Below are 15,000 nucleotides of genomic sequence, written 5' to 3'. Positions count from 1 at the left end.
TTGAATTTTAACCCTTGGTGCTGTTCCAGACGCCTGGAAACGAGGTCTCATTATATAATTTACGTAAGTGGGGACAGATATGATCCAAACAACTGTCAGGGAATTTTTCGTGAACAGCGGCCTGGATGAGGACAAGGTGCGGGGCTTCGCGTCCAGCTCCGTTCTGCATGTATTCTATGTAAATCAATCGGGCCATACCGCGAGAACACTCCGCCGCCATCTTTAATATCTCGGACTCAAACATCTCCTATTTGCAGACAATCTGGCCTTGCTTTCTTCAACTAAAGAAAAAATAATAATAATAATTAAGAATAAAGAAATCACTTAAATCTACCTCACAGGTTCTGCCAGACCTGGTCTCTGGGTGCAAACATCCAGAAGAAAAAAAAAAAAAGATAATGATGTTATGAAAAAGGCACGGGTGCCTGGAAAATAAATACCCATTTTATTTTGCTCACAGCGAAACTAAATTGCGCTCACGCTTTGTCTGGGTTCGAGCAAAAAAACGGCTCCGTGAAACCCCATACCAAAGTTCTTAGAAAAGTCCCTGTTCCCATCATCAACGTCAACACTTCCTGACCTCATGCGCAACATACAGCGATCACTTTTTCCGTCAGATAAAACAAATATGTCGAGCGTTAGAACATGGAGCAAACATTAAAAAAATAAAAAATAAACCCCTCATGGGGGAATGTGATAGCAGCTCCATCTGTGAGATACATCTGTAATCTGTTCACAATGTTCTTCTACAGTAAATACACCACCGTTTGCTCATGCTCATGCATTCATATACTGTATAAAGAATATTTAAAATATTCCATTTCAACTTCTTTGAATTGAGGTAATTTGAAGGGGATAATGAAAACAGGGAATGCTGGGATTTAGGGAGACCTTTGTATGGAAAGTTGGTGGGAATGGTATTTTAATGAGTGGGGAGGGCGGTAGATGAAGCCATAGTGGGGCACAGGTGGAGCAGACGGCCTCGGTGCGCCGGCGGGAGGCGGGCGTACCGCGAGCTGACCCCGGACACAGGACGGGATTCGGACGGGGGCGGGGTCGGCGGTGGGGGTCCACGCCACGACGGTCCTGTTGGTCCCCAGCGTTTGAAGTAGCCTGGAATAACATAGTTAGGTTTAAGCCAATTAACCCTCCAGGAATGTGACTGACTCACGGAACGGACGGGCGAGGGGAGACAGGCGGAGGGGAGAGAGGGCTCTGACAAGGGATGGAAAATGAAAAAATGAGCGAGGGAGGAACAGGGAGGTAAAGTCTGACACTAATCATGTCCAGAATGAAACAGGGGGGGAAAAAAAGAGGGAGACTGTGAGAACAGAGAGATGTAATTATAGGGTCGGGGTCACACTGACAGGATGGGCTTGATGGGTCCACCCAAAACGTCTAGCTGCGTGTCTTTCTCCCTTTCTCGTATACAGTATGTATGTGTGTGTGTATGTGTGCGTGTGTGTGTGTGTGTTTGTCCCTGTGTGAATGCCTGAGGGCAGAGACAGTTGGGGCGGTAGCGTTTCTTTCTGCTACCCTTTAAAATTCACACATTTGCCACCGCAGTGCCCTGCCTTGTTTTTCCTCTCTCCTCCTCCCTCCTCCCGAAATGTTGCATTTCCTTTGTTTCCCTGAAGTGGGCCGCCATCATCGACAAACAGGAGAACCGCGCTGATTTTGAAGCCGCCGCCGACAGCGGATCTCAGGGACCCTCGGCGGCCGGTGGCGACCGCAGTCCAATTATGCGATTCTGAGTGGAGCGAGAGGCCGAATTAAATCAAAAATAACGGGAAAATCCGATGGATACCGCGTTTGGCTTTTAGCTTTAAGATCCCATGTTGCCATAGGAATGCACGTGTTCTGGAAATGTAAAGACAGAGGGGCTGTGGCTGCTGGCTCCGTAGTAGCATTGTTACTGTGGTTACCAGCACTACTCATTTGTAGTTCAGGTGATGTGTCATCCAAGCTTTCCAGTTTAGGCAGAGCTGCTGTCATGACAACAGTTTTAATGTTTCTATGCATGTCCCTGTGTGTGTGTGTGTGTGTGTGTGTGTGTGTGTGTGTGTGTGTGTGTGCGCGCGTGTGCGTGCGTGCGTGCGTGCGTGTCTGTGTGTGGGGGGGGGTGTGTGTGTGTGGGCGTGGGCGTCTGTGTGTTTGCGTTGTGAGAATTCCCATTAAGGATAGTGTTGCTTTGTTGGTTTATAGGAAGAAAATTGTCTGTAATTACGAGCCCACTTATACTTAGGGTGAATGTTTTCATATCGAGGTAATGGAATAGTAGCATTCTCGACATAATTATTATTCAAAGTCCCACAAATCCTTTTTGAATAAAATCGTCATTTTAGCTTTCTCCTTCCTTTTTATTAAAACCACAGGGTTATTCGTTGATTATTTTCCACCTCATCTGGCTTACAATGTTATTATTATCTCGCTGACAAGTGTATATGCATAGAGGCTTGCGGCGTTTTGTTTAATCTCTTAAACACTGTTTGTTTTGTAGTGTAATTTAGGATCTGGCAAAACCAGTTTTTGTTCATACGCAGATCAGCCACAACATTAAAACCACCACTCATAACCACGAATATCGTGTAGCTCCCCCTCGGCTCTGACCCGCGGAGGCGTGGACTCCGCAAGACCTCTGAAGGTGTCCTGTGGTCTCTGGCGGCAAGACGTTAGCAGCAGATCCTTTAAGTCCTGTTGTGCCCCTTTCCCACTGCGCCATGAACCCGTTGACACCGGCTAACATCCGGCTTTTGTCATCAGTGGGAAAGGTACCACCCGGTACCGGTCAAATAACCCTGCAATAGACACAGGCATCACGTGGAGTATCCGTGATGCCTGTGCTCCACGCCGCTTCTACTGTTGTGTTGGGTCGTTCACGAATGAGCCGATTGCTTTTGAACGGCTCATCCACAGTCCAGTTCTGTTGCTCACGTGCCCATTGTAGGTATATCGGCGGTGGACGGAGGTCAGCATGGACACTCTGACCAGTCTGGCTACGCAGCCCCACACGCAGCAAGCTGTGATGCACTGTGTGTTCTGACACCTTTCTATCATAGCGGCATTAACTTTTTCAGCAATTTTTGCTACAGTAGCTCTACTGTGGGATCGGACCAGACGGGCTAGCCTTCACTCCCCACGCACGTCAATGATCCTTGGGCGGCCATGACCCTGTTGCCGGTTCACCGGTTGTCCTTCCTTTGATCACTTTTGGTGGGTACTAACCACTACCACAAGACCCCACACCCCACAAGACCTGCCGTTTTGGAGATGCTCTGACGCAGTCGTCTAGCCATCACAATTTGGCCCTTCTCAAAGTCACTCAGATCCTTACGCTTGCTCATTTTTCCCGCTTCCAGTACATCAACTTCAAGAACTGACTGTTCACTTGCTGCCTAAAATGTCCCGCCCCTTGACAGGTGCCATTGGAATGAGACGAGCAATGTTATTAACTTGACTGTCAGTGGTTTTAATGTTGTGGCTGATCGGTGTATATAAGTTTATACAAATAGAGGTTGGACACTGGCAGCTTGGCATTATATCACGGCAGCAGAACAACTAAATGAAGGTCTGTAACCACTCTCACCCTGTCAGAATGACCAGATTTGTCTAATATTAAATACCTATCATTTGAATGTGCTCACTGCCTTATACATGCCCAGTACTGATTCGTGGCAGATTTTGTTTGCGAACTGTATAAGAATGTTCATTATCGTCAGGTCTGGACATGTATATGTATTTCATCTGAATGTCAGACCGTCTGAGTCTTTGTGTGTGTGTGTGTGTGTGTGTGTGTGTGTGTGTGTGTGTGTGTGTGTGTGTGTGTGTGTGTGTGTGTGTGTGTGTGTGGGGGTTATCAGGCTTTTTGACCTATTTGTGTGTGTGCGTGTGTCTTTGTGTATTTGTATGTATCGGGGTGTCTGGCCTGTGTGTGTGTGTGTGTGTGTGTGTGTGTGTGTGTGTGTGTGTGTGTGTGTGTGTGTGTGTGTGTGTGTGTGCGCTTGCGTGCGTGTGTGTGTGTGTGTGTGTGTGTGTGTGTGTGTGAGTATGTATTAGAGTGTGAGCTCTGAAGGGAAATTCCTCTCTCATGCCTGGGAGTCTTTCCTGTCGTAGAGCTGTGTTTGTACAGCCTGGCTTTGCCGGGATATCCTACCCTGCCCATGTCTGAGAGAGAAAGAGATGGAGGGAGGAAAAGAGAGGGGGCACGAGCAGGGATACAGCGAAAAAGGTAGCGCCGAAGTGAATAACCGACACAAGCTAAAAAGAGAGAGAGAGAAGGAGAGATGCCCTCAGAGATAGAGACAGGGCCGTAATAGGGGTGAAAACCTGAGCTTTTGCAGATGGAAAAAGAAGTAAAGAGTATTTTATACCTTCATTTATTACAATTTGTTCCGCTGCCCAAACGGTCTGTCGCGGTTTGAATAATCACGGTCTGATCTTGCGGTTCTAATCCCTCATGATACCGTACTTAGACTAGTGACGGACTGGAAGCTCAGGCACGGAACCAGACAACCAGACGGCTCACCCCCAACCGCCACCCGCTGTCTGTATTTCTTGTTGTTTGATGTCTTGTTTTGGCAAAGGTTTTTTTTTCCCGCTGCTTGCCAGGTCCAGTCTGGTAGTACCGCTCACAACAGCGCATGAAACATCCGGCCGGAGGTGTGGTTCCGCATCTAACTAACTAACTACTGCTATCCACATTGTGGCCCGAGAGGTGTGACTTATTAGAACATTTTGAATAAATGTGGGGAAAAAGCTGTGCGACAAAATACATTTATAAAACAGCTAAAGTTGAGTGGGAAAATCTTCCTTTTAACTGACGCAACTGCTCACATCAGCGTTTTAAATACGTGTCGAACACAATCTCATTGTGTGCAAGATTTTCAAAATACCCAAACCACCGTATGCTAGACCTCAACACTGCTTTTTGAAACTTAGTATTACAATTTTTTTTATTTTAGTTATTCATAATTATTATATTAGACACATGAATAGACCAAATATTAACTCATCACATGACTCTTAAAAACTCAAACTTGTGCCAAAGTATTTCAAGAAATCATTGCAAATGATTATAATAAAATTGTACATGGCTACATGGCCTGGATTTTAATAGCATTGTAGTCACTTACTTTAAACTACTGAGTATATGCATAGTGAATTCTAACCTACTGCAAAACATTAAGAGAAAGGACAATCTGTGATGACTCTCCAGCAAGCAGCTGCTTATTTAGCTCAGAGCGGAACATGCGTTACACATTTGAGTGTATGATTATGTCTCCGGGAGTTGAAAGGCAATATCCTCTTGTAAGCCAAATTGTATTAGATGTTTGGTCTTTAACCTTTAGGGTTCCTAGTGTATATGGTCCTCTGATAAACCCTTTACCTCGTTATCTGTCTGGAACCAGCCTGTGGCATGGGGCTCTCATGTCCGTTCCTCCTCAGTTGGTCGCTGGGGGCCCCCAGGGCTCCATGTTAATGCCTCTGTAGTTATTGCGTCTCGGTGTGGGTCTCATCTGACTCGACCTCCTTCCTTTACATTTAAACTTCATGGTTTTTTATATTGATGCCTAATAGGTGTCCGAGTCGACTTGTCCAACTTGTTGTCCTTGTTTCAAATAATGACGCAGCTCCATCTTCCGTTTATGTTCCGGTGCTTCATTTAACCTAGTTGCGTAATAACAGCATGGAAGAAATGCAAGGAGGAGAGTGATGCAAACCCTTTCTCTGGGAAGTTGCAATTTACTCAGTTACTGACTGTATACCCATCTTAATATTCTAACGACAGTCTTATGGGATGGAATGCCTGTCTCCAAAGGATGGAGAACGATGACATAATTTGTTTCAAGGAACATTTATCAGAAATGACAAAGGACTTCCTTTGTCATTTTGAGCTGATCGCTCACGCCCGAGCTTACCAAGATAACAGACCTGGCGTCACGGCAACACGGTGGCGGCACCGTTAATGGTGGACAATGTCCCCTCTGTATAGATTATCATTCATTTTGACATGTATAATGTCGTTTTGAACTACTCTGTGTGTCAAGTTAACGCGGGGACTTACCGACACTAATTAGTTTTCCAAGGTTCCCCTGGAACGCAGCATAATTTCCTGCTGTCTCTCCGCCCGCCACAAACTTGGAGAGCTTTCTAATCCACCTGAACCAGAGAGCACTGGAAGCAGCCTTTACCGAGGATGGAATCACAACTGGTGGAATAGATAAGATTCAAGATTCAAGATTTAAGAGGTTTGTTTGTCACATACGTATACACACGTTCATACATAATATGTATGAACGTGAATGAATGAATATGAATGAATGCATATGTTAAATGCAGCGAAATGTCATTGCAGCGCATCCGGAGATTATGCACAATAAGCTCGAAAAAATACTAAAATGTGTGTAATCGACACGAAGGCGCTCGCGCAGGGGCGGCGCCACAATCGCGATTCTGGGTTGTATAATTGTATAATAGTATTAATTGTCTGTGTTGCATTAAATATACATTTAAATCATTGTAATAATTCTCATAATGAGGGAAACCAGCTGTTTCCGCCAAAAAGGTGCAAAATAGAAAGCGCAAACACGGATGCCCACGATCTAAAGGAATCCCCCCTCCATGTGTGGTCAATAACATCATGACTTATAATAATAAAAAAAAAAGTGCACTCAGTCGGAGCAGTCGGAGCATTTGGTGGGACATTGCTGCCCCCGCGCCCATGCCTGGAACCGCCCCCGCTCATGCCGTGTTCTCTTAAAATATATTTAAATACTCATATCTGCTGAGTCAATGCATGAAAAATGAGTAGTCTAACCTAACTGCCATAGCCAGAAGAGAAAACAAATGATAAACTTCCTTATATTAAGCCAGGACAACATTTCTGCATGTTGCGCAATGGTCGAGTTGAACTGAACACACTCTTGAGCTTTGTAGCGGCCGACGCAGCGTAGTTTCCGCTTTCTGTTCCGTGTCTTCTGACCTAATACCAGAGAACGTCTCTTGCTCTCCCGCTCTCTCTCTCTGTCTCTCTCTCTCTCTCTCTCTGTTTGCATGCACGATTGCTACGACCTTGCAGTGGGCAGTAGACCCTTCTCGTAATAGCAGAACAAACAGTTACGGGAGGGGTAGGGTGAGGGCAGATTGTCCACTATTAAATCGATCGAGGGTGGCGTCGTTCTCTCAGACGGGTAAAAAAATAAATAAAAAAATGGGTTAGCCAAATATACTTTATCCATTAACCATACTCCATTAATAGTTTATGTGTGGGAAACACTGGATATCCAAATGGGATCGCTAATTCTTATCATTAATCGTCTCAATTCCAGAATGCTCAGTTCAAACATCGATACATGCACTCGCGCGCACACACACACACACACACACACACACACACACACACACACACACACACACACACACACACACACACACACACACACACTCCTTTCCCTCGTCGTCACCCTGCTGTCTGTCATCACTTGAGCAATTATCGCCGCAAATTGCACAGTTATCGCTGTCATGTTATTTCTGCTAGAAAGAGGTAAAAATATCACTTCCCTGTGGAACGTGATCTTATCAGCCTCTGCTTTTTCGCTGTTTACTTTTCGAGCTTCCTTCTACATCTGCATTGTTTGATCCTCAGCAACCGATCTGGTTACTCACTCTGGCTTGACTTCTAATAGCAACCAGCCTCTTTAAATTGGTCCTGGCAAAGAACAACAGACATTTAGGAAAGACATAGATACAGTGTGTGCGTGCGTGCGTGTGTGTGTGTGTGTGTGTGTGTGTGTGTGTGTGTGTGTGTGTGTGTGTGTGTGTGTGTGTGTGTGTGTGTGTGTGTGTGCGTGTGTGTGTATGTGTGTATGCGTGCGTGTGTATCTGTGTGTGGATGTGAACTTTACGGAGCAATATGAACATTTGCAACAAAACATTTCCAGGAAGGCTTGGGTGATTGCTTTCATCTTTTTCACAAACAAACCCTTGTGTTACGATGATCAAATTTGCAGCAATGACTTGTTTGGCAGGCCTCCGTAAAAACACCTCTCCTGCTACATCGTCCGTTTTGGGGGTTTTTTACGATTGCTTACACACCTGACGTGGAATGTGGCTCATTGTGTCAAAATTACACACAAGCCAAGCAAGACATAACACTCAGAGATAAACATCTGACTTCTATGTTGTCTAAATGTCAACTACGTCTATGACTAAATGATACACACACGCACGGGTTGAATTACTCTTTCAAAGCGGCAACAACACACTGATGTACTTTATACAAAACACTGCTGTCTTGAGCACTTTGTATATTTCCAAATTTTCTCATATGGGCTTCTGTGAAAGATTGTTCCAGTGCAGCCCCTCTACTCAAATTTCAATGGGAAAAAAAGTAGAAAGGCTTCAGAAATAAATATATACAGTTTCTTTTTTTTTTTTTTTTTACAACAACACAAAAGAAAAGTAGAATTATTAATGCATACAATATGTTTCTGTAACTCAGGGAAACAAAAATATTATAATAAAATGACAGTGCAATGGTAAAACAAAAATAGTATTGTAAGGGATATTAACGGATGGGGTGGATGGTCTATGGATCCCGCCTTCTGTCTGGGCCTGTATTACATGGACTTCACAGCACTATATCTATTTCCTTGGTTCACTTAGGAGCATAGACCTAGCAGGACAATACATTGTGGCAGGGCCACAATGTATTGTACTGTGACGCAGAATCTTGTGCAACTTTTGTATAGGTACTGTCTGGTGCAGAAAGTTGAAGAGGTTCCTGTTCTCCAGTCTGAATGTCCATATTATGGATGCTACCATGTAGCCACTCAGGATGGGCTGGACTCTCCGCCTCCCTCACCGTCGGGTCATGATTTATGACATGGTCCACCAAAGTGGCCCTAATGTCGTGGGAGATATGTTTCCGTCTATTGCCTGGTCCCCTTCTTTGTTCTTGTCCTTGTTCTTGTACTTTTGCTTGTCCTTGTCCTTGTCCTCCTCCTCCTCCTCCTCCTCCTCCTCCTCCTCCTCCTCCTCCTCCTCTCCTCTCTCTCTTCCTCTTCCTCTTCCTCTCGCTCTCTCGCCTCCTTGTTTGCAAAGTTCTCACAAAAGAGGTGAGCTCACCCGGGGCCTTTTTGTAGGGCCAAGGCTCAGACTGATTGGGGTTCAGTTAGTGTATAACTGTTTTCATGTGGGTGTGTGGGTGTTACTAATTTCGGGTTTGTTTTGCATTTTGAATAGAACTGTTTTCCCAATGACTGCAAGAGATTTCATTTTCGAAACAAAGTGTCCTATGTAAAAAAGAGTGTGGAGTGTTCTGCAAGAAGTGTGTTGCAGAACTGCAAAACAGAAAATGTGTTGTTTTGTTATTGGTGTGTAATTTTGGTGCCTTTGTTTAAGCCATAGTTACAAAAGCTTTTTTTTCTTCTAAGCATTCACTTACAGTGTTTGGAAAAAACGGTTATTATATACATCATTGCGAGTCAGCCCGAGCGATTGGCAGAATTTTTCAACTGATCCAGTATTGAGAGAGTCGATTCTGACGCCAATCGCTCGGGTCGACTCCCGACGACCGAAAAAAAAAAGCCCGGTGGGTGGGGTCGCAATTTTCCTTTGACTACTTACCTGGTTGTTCACATCATTTCGAAACAGAGAGAGAGAGAGAGCGAGAGGAAGATCGAGAGAGGTTGGCGGGGAGAGAACAAAACAAGACTTCCCAGACTTCCCGCAGGCGTTGACCGCCTCCCGCCTCTCCGTCACAGAGGCTACGGGGCGGTAGGAGGGGGAGGACGGAGGAGGGCCGGAAAGGGGGGACGAGAGATAGAGGGAGGGATGATGAAAAAGAGGATAAGGGTAAGAGGTCTGGGAGCGCGCCAGCGGTGAGGTAATGCTGTGTGTGCGTTTTGCGAGCGCATCACATCCTATCTGGAACTTGGCCGGAGCTCCGGCAGGTCGCGCTGGACCAAGGTGGTCCGCGCTCGCATTCGCCCCCCTTCTCCCTCGCCGCTCTGCTGCGGAGTAGCGGGGATGTGGAGTAAAATGAAGTTGAGATGTTTTCGGGGGGGAAGCGAAATGCGTCAGCTTACCAATTGTCCTGGGAAGAATTTAAGATTGAGAACTTCTGCTGTTTGATCCGTCAGGGTGGCTGGTGTGCCATTTATCTGGCTTACTGAATGTTCAAAGAATCACAGTGAGTTCTCCGTCAGCATCTACTTGGTCCTCCTTAGTACTCTTATCGTAAAGTGTATGTGTGTGTGTGTGTGTGTGTGTGTGTGTGCGCGCGCGCGCGTGTGCGTGTGTGTTCTGCCGCCTCTCACCTCTTTCCTCTCACCTTTTCTTTCTTTCCTTTGTCCTCACTTTTAAACGTTTCCCCCTTTTGGGCTTGCCATTTTTATACGGCAGCTCTGTCTGACCTCTGTCTCTTTTTCTTTTTTTTTTTACCTGCGCGGCAATTTTCCACCATCCACCTCATCACTTTTCGTGCCCTTTCTCGGTCCAATTGTGCCTCCGAAACGACACCTTCTGCCCCACTCTCGCTCCCTCACTCCCACACCGTGTTATTACCGCTGTCACCTCACACTCGCAAACCCCTCCCACGCCATTCCACTCTGCTTGTACTACTTGTATACTTATACCACATTCCCTATTCGGCTTTTCCTGCAGACTTTCACCCTTTCTTTTGCAAACAAAACACCATCATCTTTCCTCGCCTGTCTTATCCTCCTCCCTCCATTTTGATGGAACATCATCCTCCTTCTGTCCTCCTCGACACCTCGCTCACCTTCCACTCGTCCTCGCTCCACCCTCCATCTCTGCTGCCTTCCCTATCACCCTCCCCATCCCCCCAAACACCCACTCTTCCCTCTCGGAGCAGAGACGTGACCACACATCCATGCAGCCCTTTAGGAGAGCGTTACCCACAATGCACAATGATTTGCATGACAGTTGCTGGTGTGTTTTACGGAGGCAGTGATGAAGGGAGGTTGAGCAGAAAGAAAGAAAGAAACAGTTGTAAAGGAGGGTGCCGGTTTGAATTATTCATTGTTGTTCTGAATGAGATAAAAAGTGAAAAAAGGGGAAGGAAACAGCTGTCCCCTTTTATCTCCATCGAGTGTGGGATTTCGAAAGTCGCTCTTTGAGGATGTTCTAATCCCATGCTACTCTCCGAGGCTGCAGCCCTAAGATAATACCTCAATATGCAACAGATAGATGTAAGAAATATATATATTAAAGGGCTTCCTGCAGGTCTCGACGTATTTATGAGAGGGCACACTGGAGCGCCGGGCCTTGCCCAGAGGGTTCTGTTGCTTTGGCCGACGGGGCTTTGGATGCCCTCCCATGACACAGTGACGTACTGCTTCTCCTCACTTCCTCCTGCAGAGCCGCTGGCTGCGTTTTCTTGAATCAGCACACAACCACAGCCTCCGCTTGGGCGGGCGGTGAATTACTTTTGATGCTTTTCTGTTTCGCGTCTGGGGCTACAGCGTAAACACGAAAAAGAAAGGCACAATGGCTGCTTCAGTGGTTAATCAATGGTTACTTTTACTCTTTACTCGCTGCACTTTTTGGATTTTTAATAAATGTCATTTTTCTATGTCGCGCGGGTTTATTTCCCGAATACATCAAATGACTGTTTAACTGTGTTTTCCTTCTGCTTCGCTCACAGAAGTCCTTCTCTCTGGTGTTGGAGGCTCTGGACCACGACAATGACACCTCAGAATCAGGTAATTATTGGTTTTGAGTTTGCGTGTCTCTGTGCATGCACGCTGCTACAGTATACGCATATGAATATAAAGGCGTCGACTGGAACCAAAGAGGATTCTTTGGTGAAGAACCATTTTCGGTTCTTCAAAGACTAATTTCCTTGCATTTTTTGTTTGGACACCTGTTTTATGTTTCTCATGAATTGCTGTTGTAGACCATTATGTAATAATCAGACCCCGCCCCCCCCCCGGACCAGGAGGGTTTTTTTGGTCCAAATTTATCAACCCACCGCCCAATAACCCAAATCCTTATAAAGAACCCTGTAAGAACCACTGTTTTATTAGAGAGAGAGAGAGAGAGAGAGAGAGAGAGAGAGAGGGAGGGTGGAGGGTGGAGGGAGGCTTTCCCTTCAAGCATGAAATTCCCACATTTTCCCACAGTGTGGAAGATTCTGAGTCGTCCAGCTCTGATTCTGCTCTTCCTTCCTGGCCCCACGTCGCCTGCCTCGTTCTCACAGTCCACCACAGCACAGTTAACCACTTGTTATTGTTTGGAATAAGCAGCCTCTGCATCGGAGAACTTTGTGAGGGAGACTCCACCTGCGTGCATGCATGTGCGTGCGTGCGTGCGTGCGTGTGTGTGTGTGTGTGTGTGTGTGTGTCTGTCTGTTTGTGTGTGTGTGTGCGTGTGCGTGTGTGTGTGCATGTGTCCGCACGCATGAAGTACAAGGTTAGAAGGTCTCCTTTCCCGACCCTTTAATTTCCTGCTTGTTTTCTTGGGTTTTTTTCTCCTCACCATAATCAGGAAAAGCTCCATGTCTGAATGTGAGCTGCATTCTGACAAGACTAACAACAAGATAAAACACACACCGCGCACGCACGCACACACACACACACACACACACACACACACACACACACACACACACACACACACACACACACACACACACACACACACACACACACACACACACACAGACACACACACACACACACACACACACACACACACACACACACACACTCACTCACAGATGCTTCTGTACCTTCCTCATTCCAGTCGTTCCCCAGTCTTCTCTTTCATCCTATCAGTCCCTACCTCTCCCGGACTTCCCCCCCCCCCCCCTCCCCTTCCAGCCACGAAAGGACGGCGGTTGCGTCCAAAAGATGAGGGGAGCGATAATGAGAACCTGGGAACCAAACCGGAGCTCCTCCTCCCCCTTCAACCCCCTTCCCTCGGCTATCTCTCCTTCCCTCTGCCCTCCAGCAAGGTTCCCTTCCATTTTGTTTGCGTTACCTGTGTGTCCTCTCTGAGCCCCTGTCACAGTCTTTACATTGAGCCCAAAGCCTCTCCTCTGGGCTGGCAGCTCAGCTCAACTCAAACACAGCCGTCCCCCGGCGGTCTGAATGGACTTACCTGGACCTACGCTTAATCAGAAAGGATTACCGACGTAGAATATACCGTTCATAACCGTCACAGAGTCCTTGGAAATTGGGAGGGGAAAATATGATGAGAGTTGCTTTGAATATCTGTGACCTTCACTTTCTTTCAATTGCACTGGCTAGTGTATGCGAGCAGAGCATTTCCCTCATCTACTCAATATGTAGGCGACAGCAGTAGGTTCAATCCGCCCTCTGTCTTTTCAACTTCTTCTTTCCACTTTCTCTGCTTGTACCCTATTTGTCACGCCTGTTAGTCTATAAATGAGATGTTGTGGGTTTAACAGCAATTCAAGGCTTCTACTCTGCGTTCTTCTTGCTAGAGAAAATTAATGTAAAATGTAATATTTTAAGGCGAGAGGCGAGCCTAATTCCTCAGTATCAGCTCGAAGTTTGCAGCCGAATCGAAAAAAAAAATCTACAATATCTTCGGTGCAATCTGCACCGGCCTTATAATAGAAAATCTAATTTCCTTTAACCACCCCACAAATTACCCAGCTACTTGAGACACTGCCATGCACGGTCATGCTATCCCCCTCATCTATTGATCTCCAAAGGTCTATTGATTTGAGGGTCCTGGTGATCCAGTGTCCTGGGGACAAAAGGGGGAGGCATTTCCTGCAGTGATTTCTCAGCCACTGTCAAGGGCGAACACTTCACAGCTAATACTGAGTAGTGGGAGGGTGGGCGGGTGGGTGGGAGGGTGGGGTGGGGATGATCGCCCCCAGGCCAGGGGGGATTCGAGTCCTCCCACTACGGCCTCTACGGCAGCGACGGGATCAGTGTGGACGTCCGCTCGTCTGTATGTTTGCCGTCCCGTGGAGCTGGGTTTGAAAGGCAGCTCTGTGCTGGTAGCTCTCCTGATTACCACTGTTGCTGCTTCCATTCCACTGCACCTCTATTCAGCCCCCTCCATCCCTCCCTTTCCTTTTCACTCTCTCTCTCATTCACCCCCGCCTTTTTGGTCTTTCTTCTTTGCTCTCCTTGTGCAAAGTCCTTCTCTCTCCTTCAAACCATCTAACAACATTAGAGCAGGAGTTCGACTCATTTAAACACCTTCCCTGCTGCGGTGAAAGGGATTTTAACAAACTCCCCTTCACTTTTATCACCCTCTAGTCTATGTTTCTGACGGAGCGACGTGGTATTTGGTGATGATGAAACCGTCCCGATGGCTCGTCTGGGCCACGAACCCACAAAAAAAAAAAGAAAAACCCACGATGAACCGCAGTAGTTTTTACAAGTTTGAAGCAGCAGCCAGCAGCAACAAAGTTCTCTCAGAGTTGGAGTTGGGATGGTGGACAGAGGGAGATGGAGGCGGAGGGAGGTGTTGTTCTGTCCACTCCTCTTTCATCCATCATTCCTCTTTACCGCACACATGCACAAGCAATGACACACTCGCAAATCACACGGTCACACTCGCGCACACTCGTTCCTAGCGTGCACTATTGCGCGCGGGCACACACACACACACACACACACACACACACACACACGCACACACACACACATGCACACACACACACACACGCACTCTATAGCCACTATATGCCCCCTGTTTTTGTTCTTTTGTGTCAAACAATGGTGATCTCATCTCTCCATCTGATGGTTTGTTATGTGTGTGCTATTAGCTGCCTCCCTTCCTTTTTCGCTCTGTTTCCCTCTGTGTTGCTCCCTCTCTCTCTCTCTCTCTCTCTCTCTCTCTCTCTCTCTCTCTCCCTCACCATCCCTCTCGCTCACACACATACACACATATACACATGGACACACAAAACACCATATTCCCTCCCTCTTGCCACCACTCACTAGCTTCCAACAAGGCTTCCCTTTCTATGGTATCTGGGAATCTTTCTGC

At 46.6% G+C, this 15,000-nt stretch overlaps 1 protein-coding gene across 1 annotated transcript in view; it reads left to right on the top strand.

The window, feature by feature from the left end:
• The window catches only part of LOC307235316 (uncharacterized protein), a 40,764-nt gene that overhangs the window by 11,500 nt on the left and 14,264 nt on the right, over positions 1-15,000 (top strand). Inside the window, exon 3 of the mRNA XM_080007351.1 lies at positions 11,669-11,726. Coding sequence (XP_079863477.1) covers positions 11,669-11,726 — 58 coding nt within the window. The remainder of the gene's footprint in view (positions 1-11,668; positions 11,727-15,000) is intronic.

Source organism: Zeus faber (genome assembly GCF_960531495.2).
Source record: "Zeus faber genome assembly, chromosome: 9".
Taxonomy (NCBI): Eukaryota; Metazoa; Chordata; class Actinopteri; order Zeiformes; family Zeidae; genus Zeus; species Zeus faber.
Note: the sequence above shows the minus strand (reverse complement) of the source record. Positions and strands in the feature narration are given on the sequence as shown.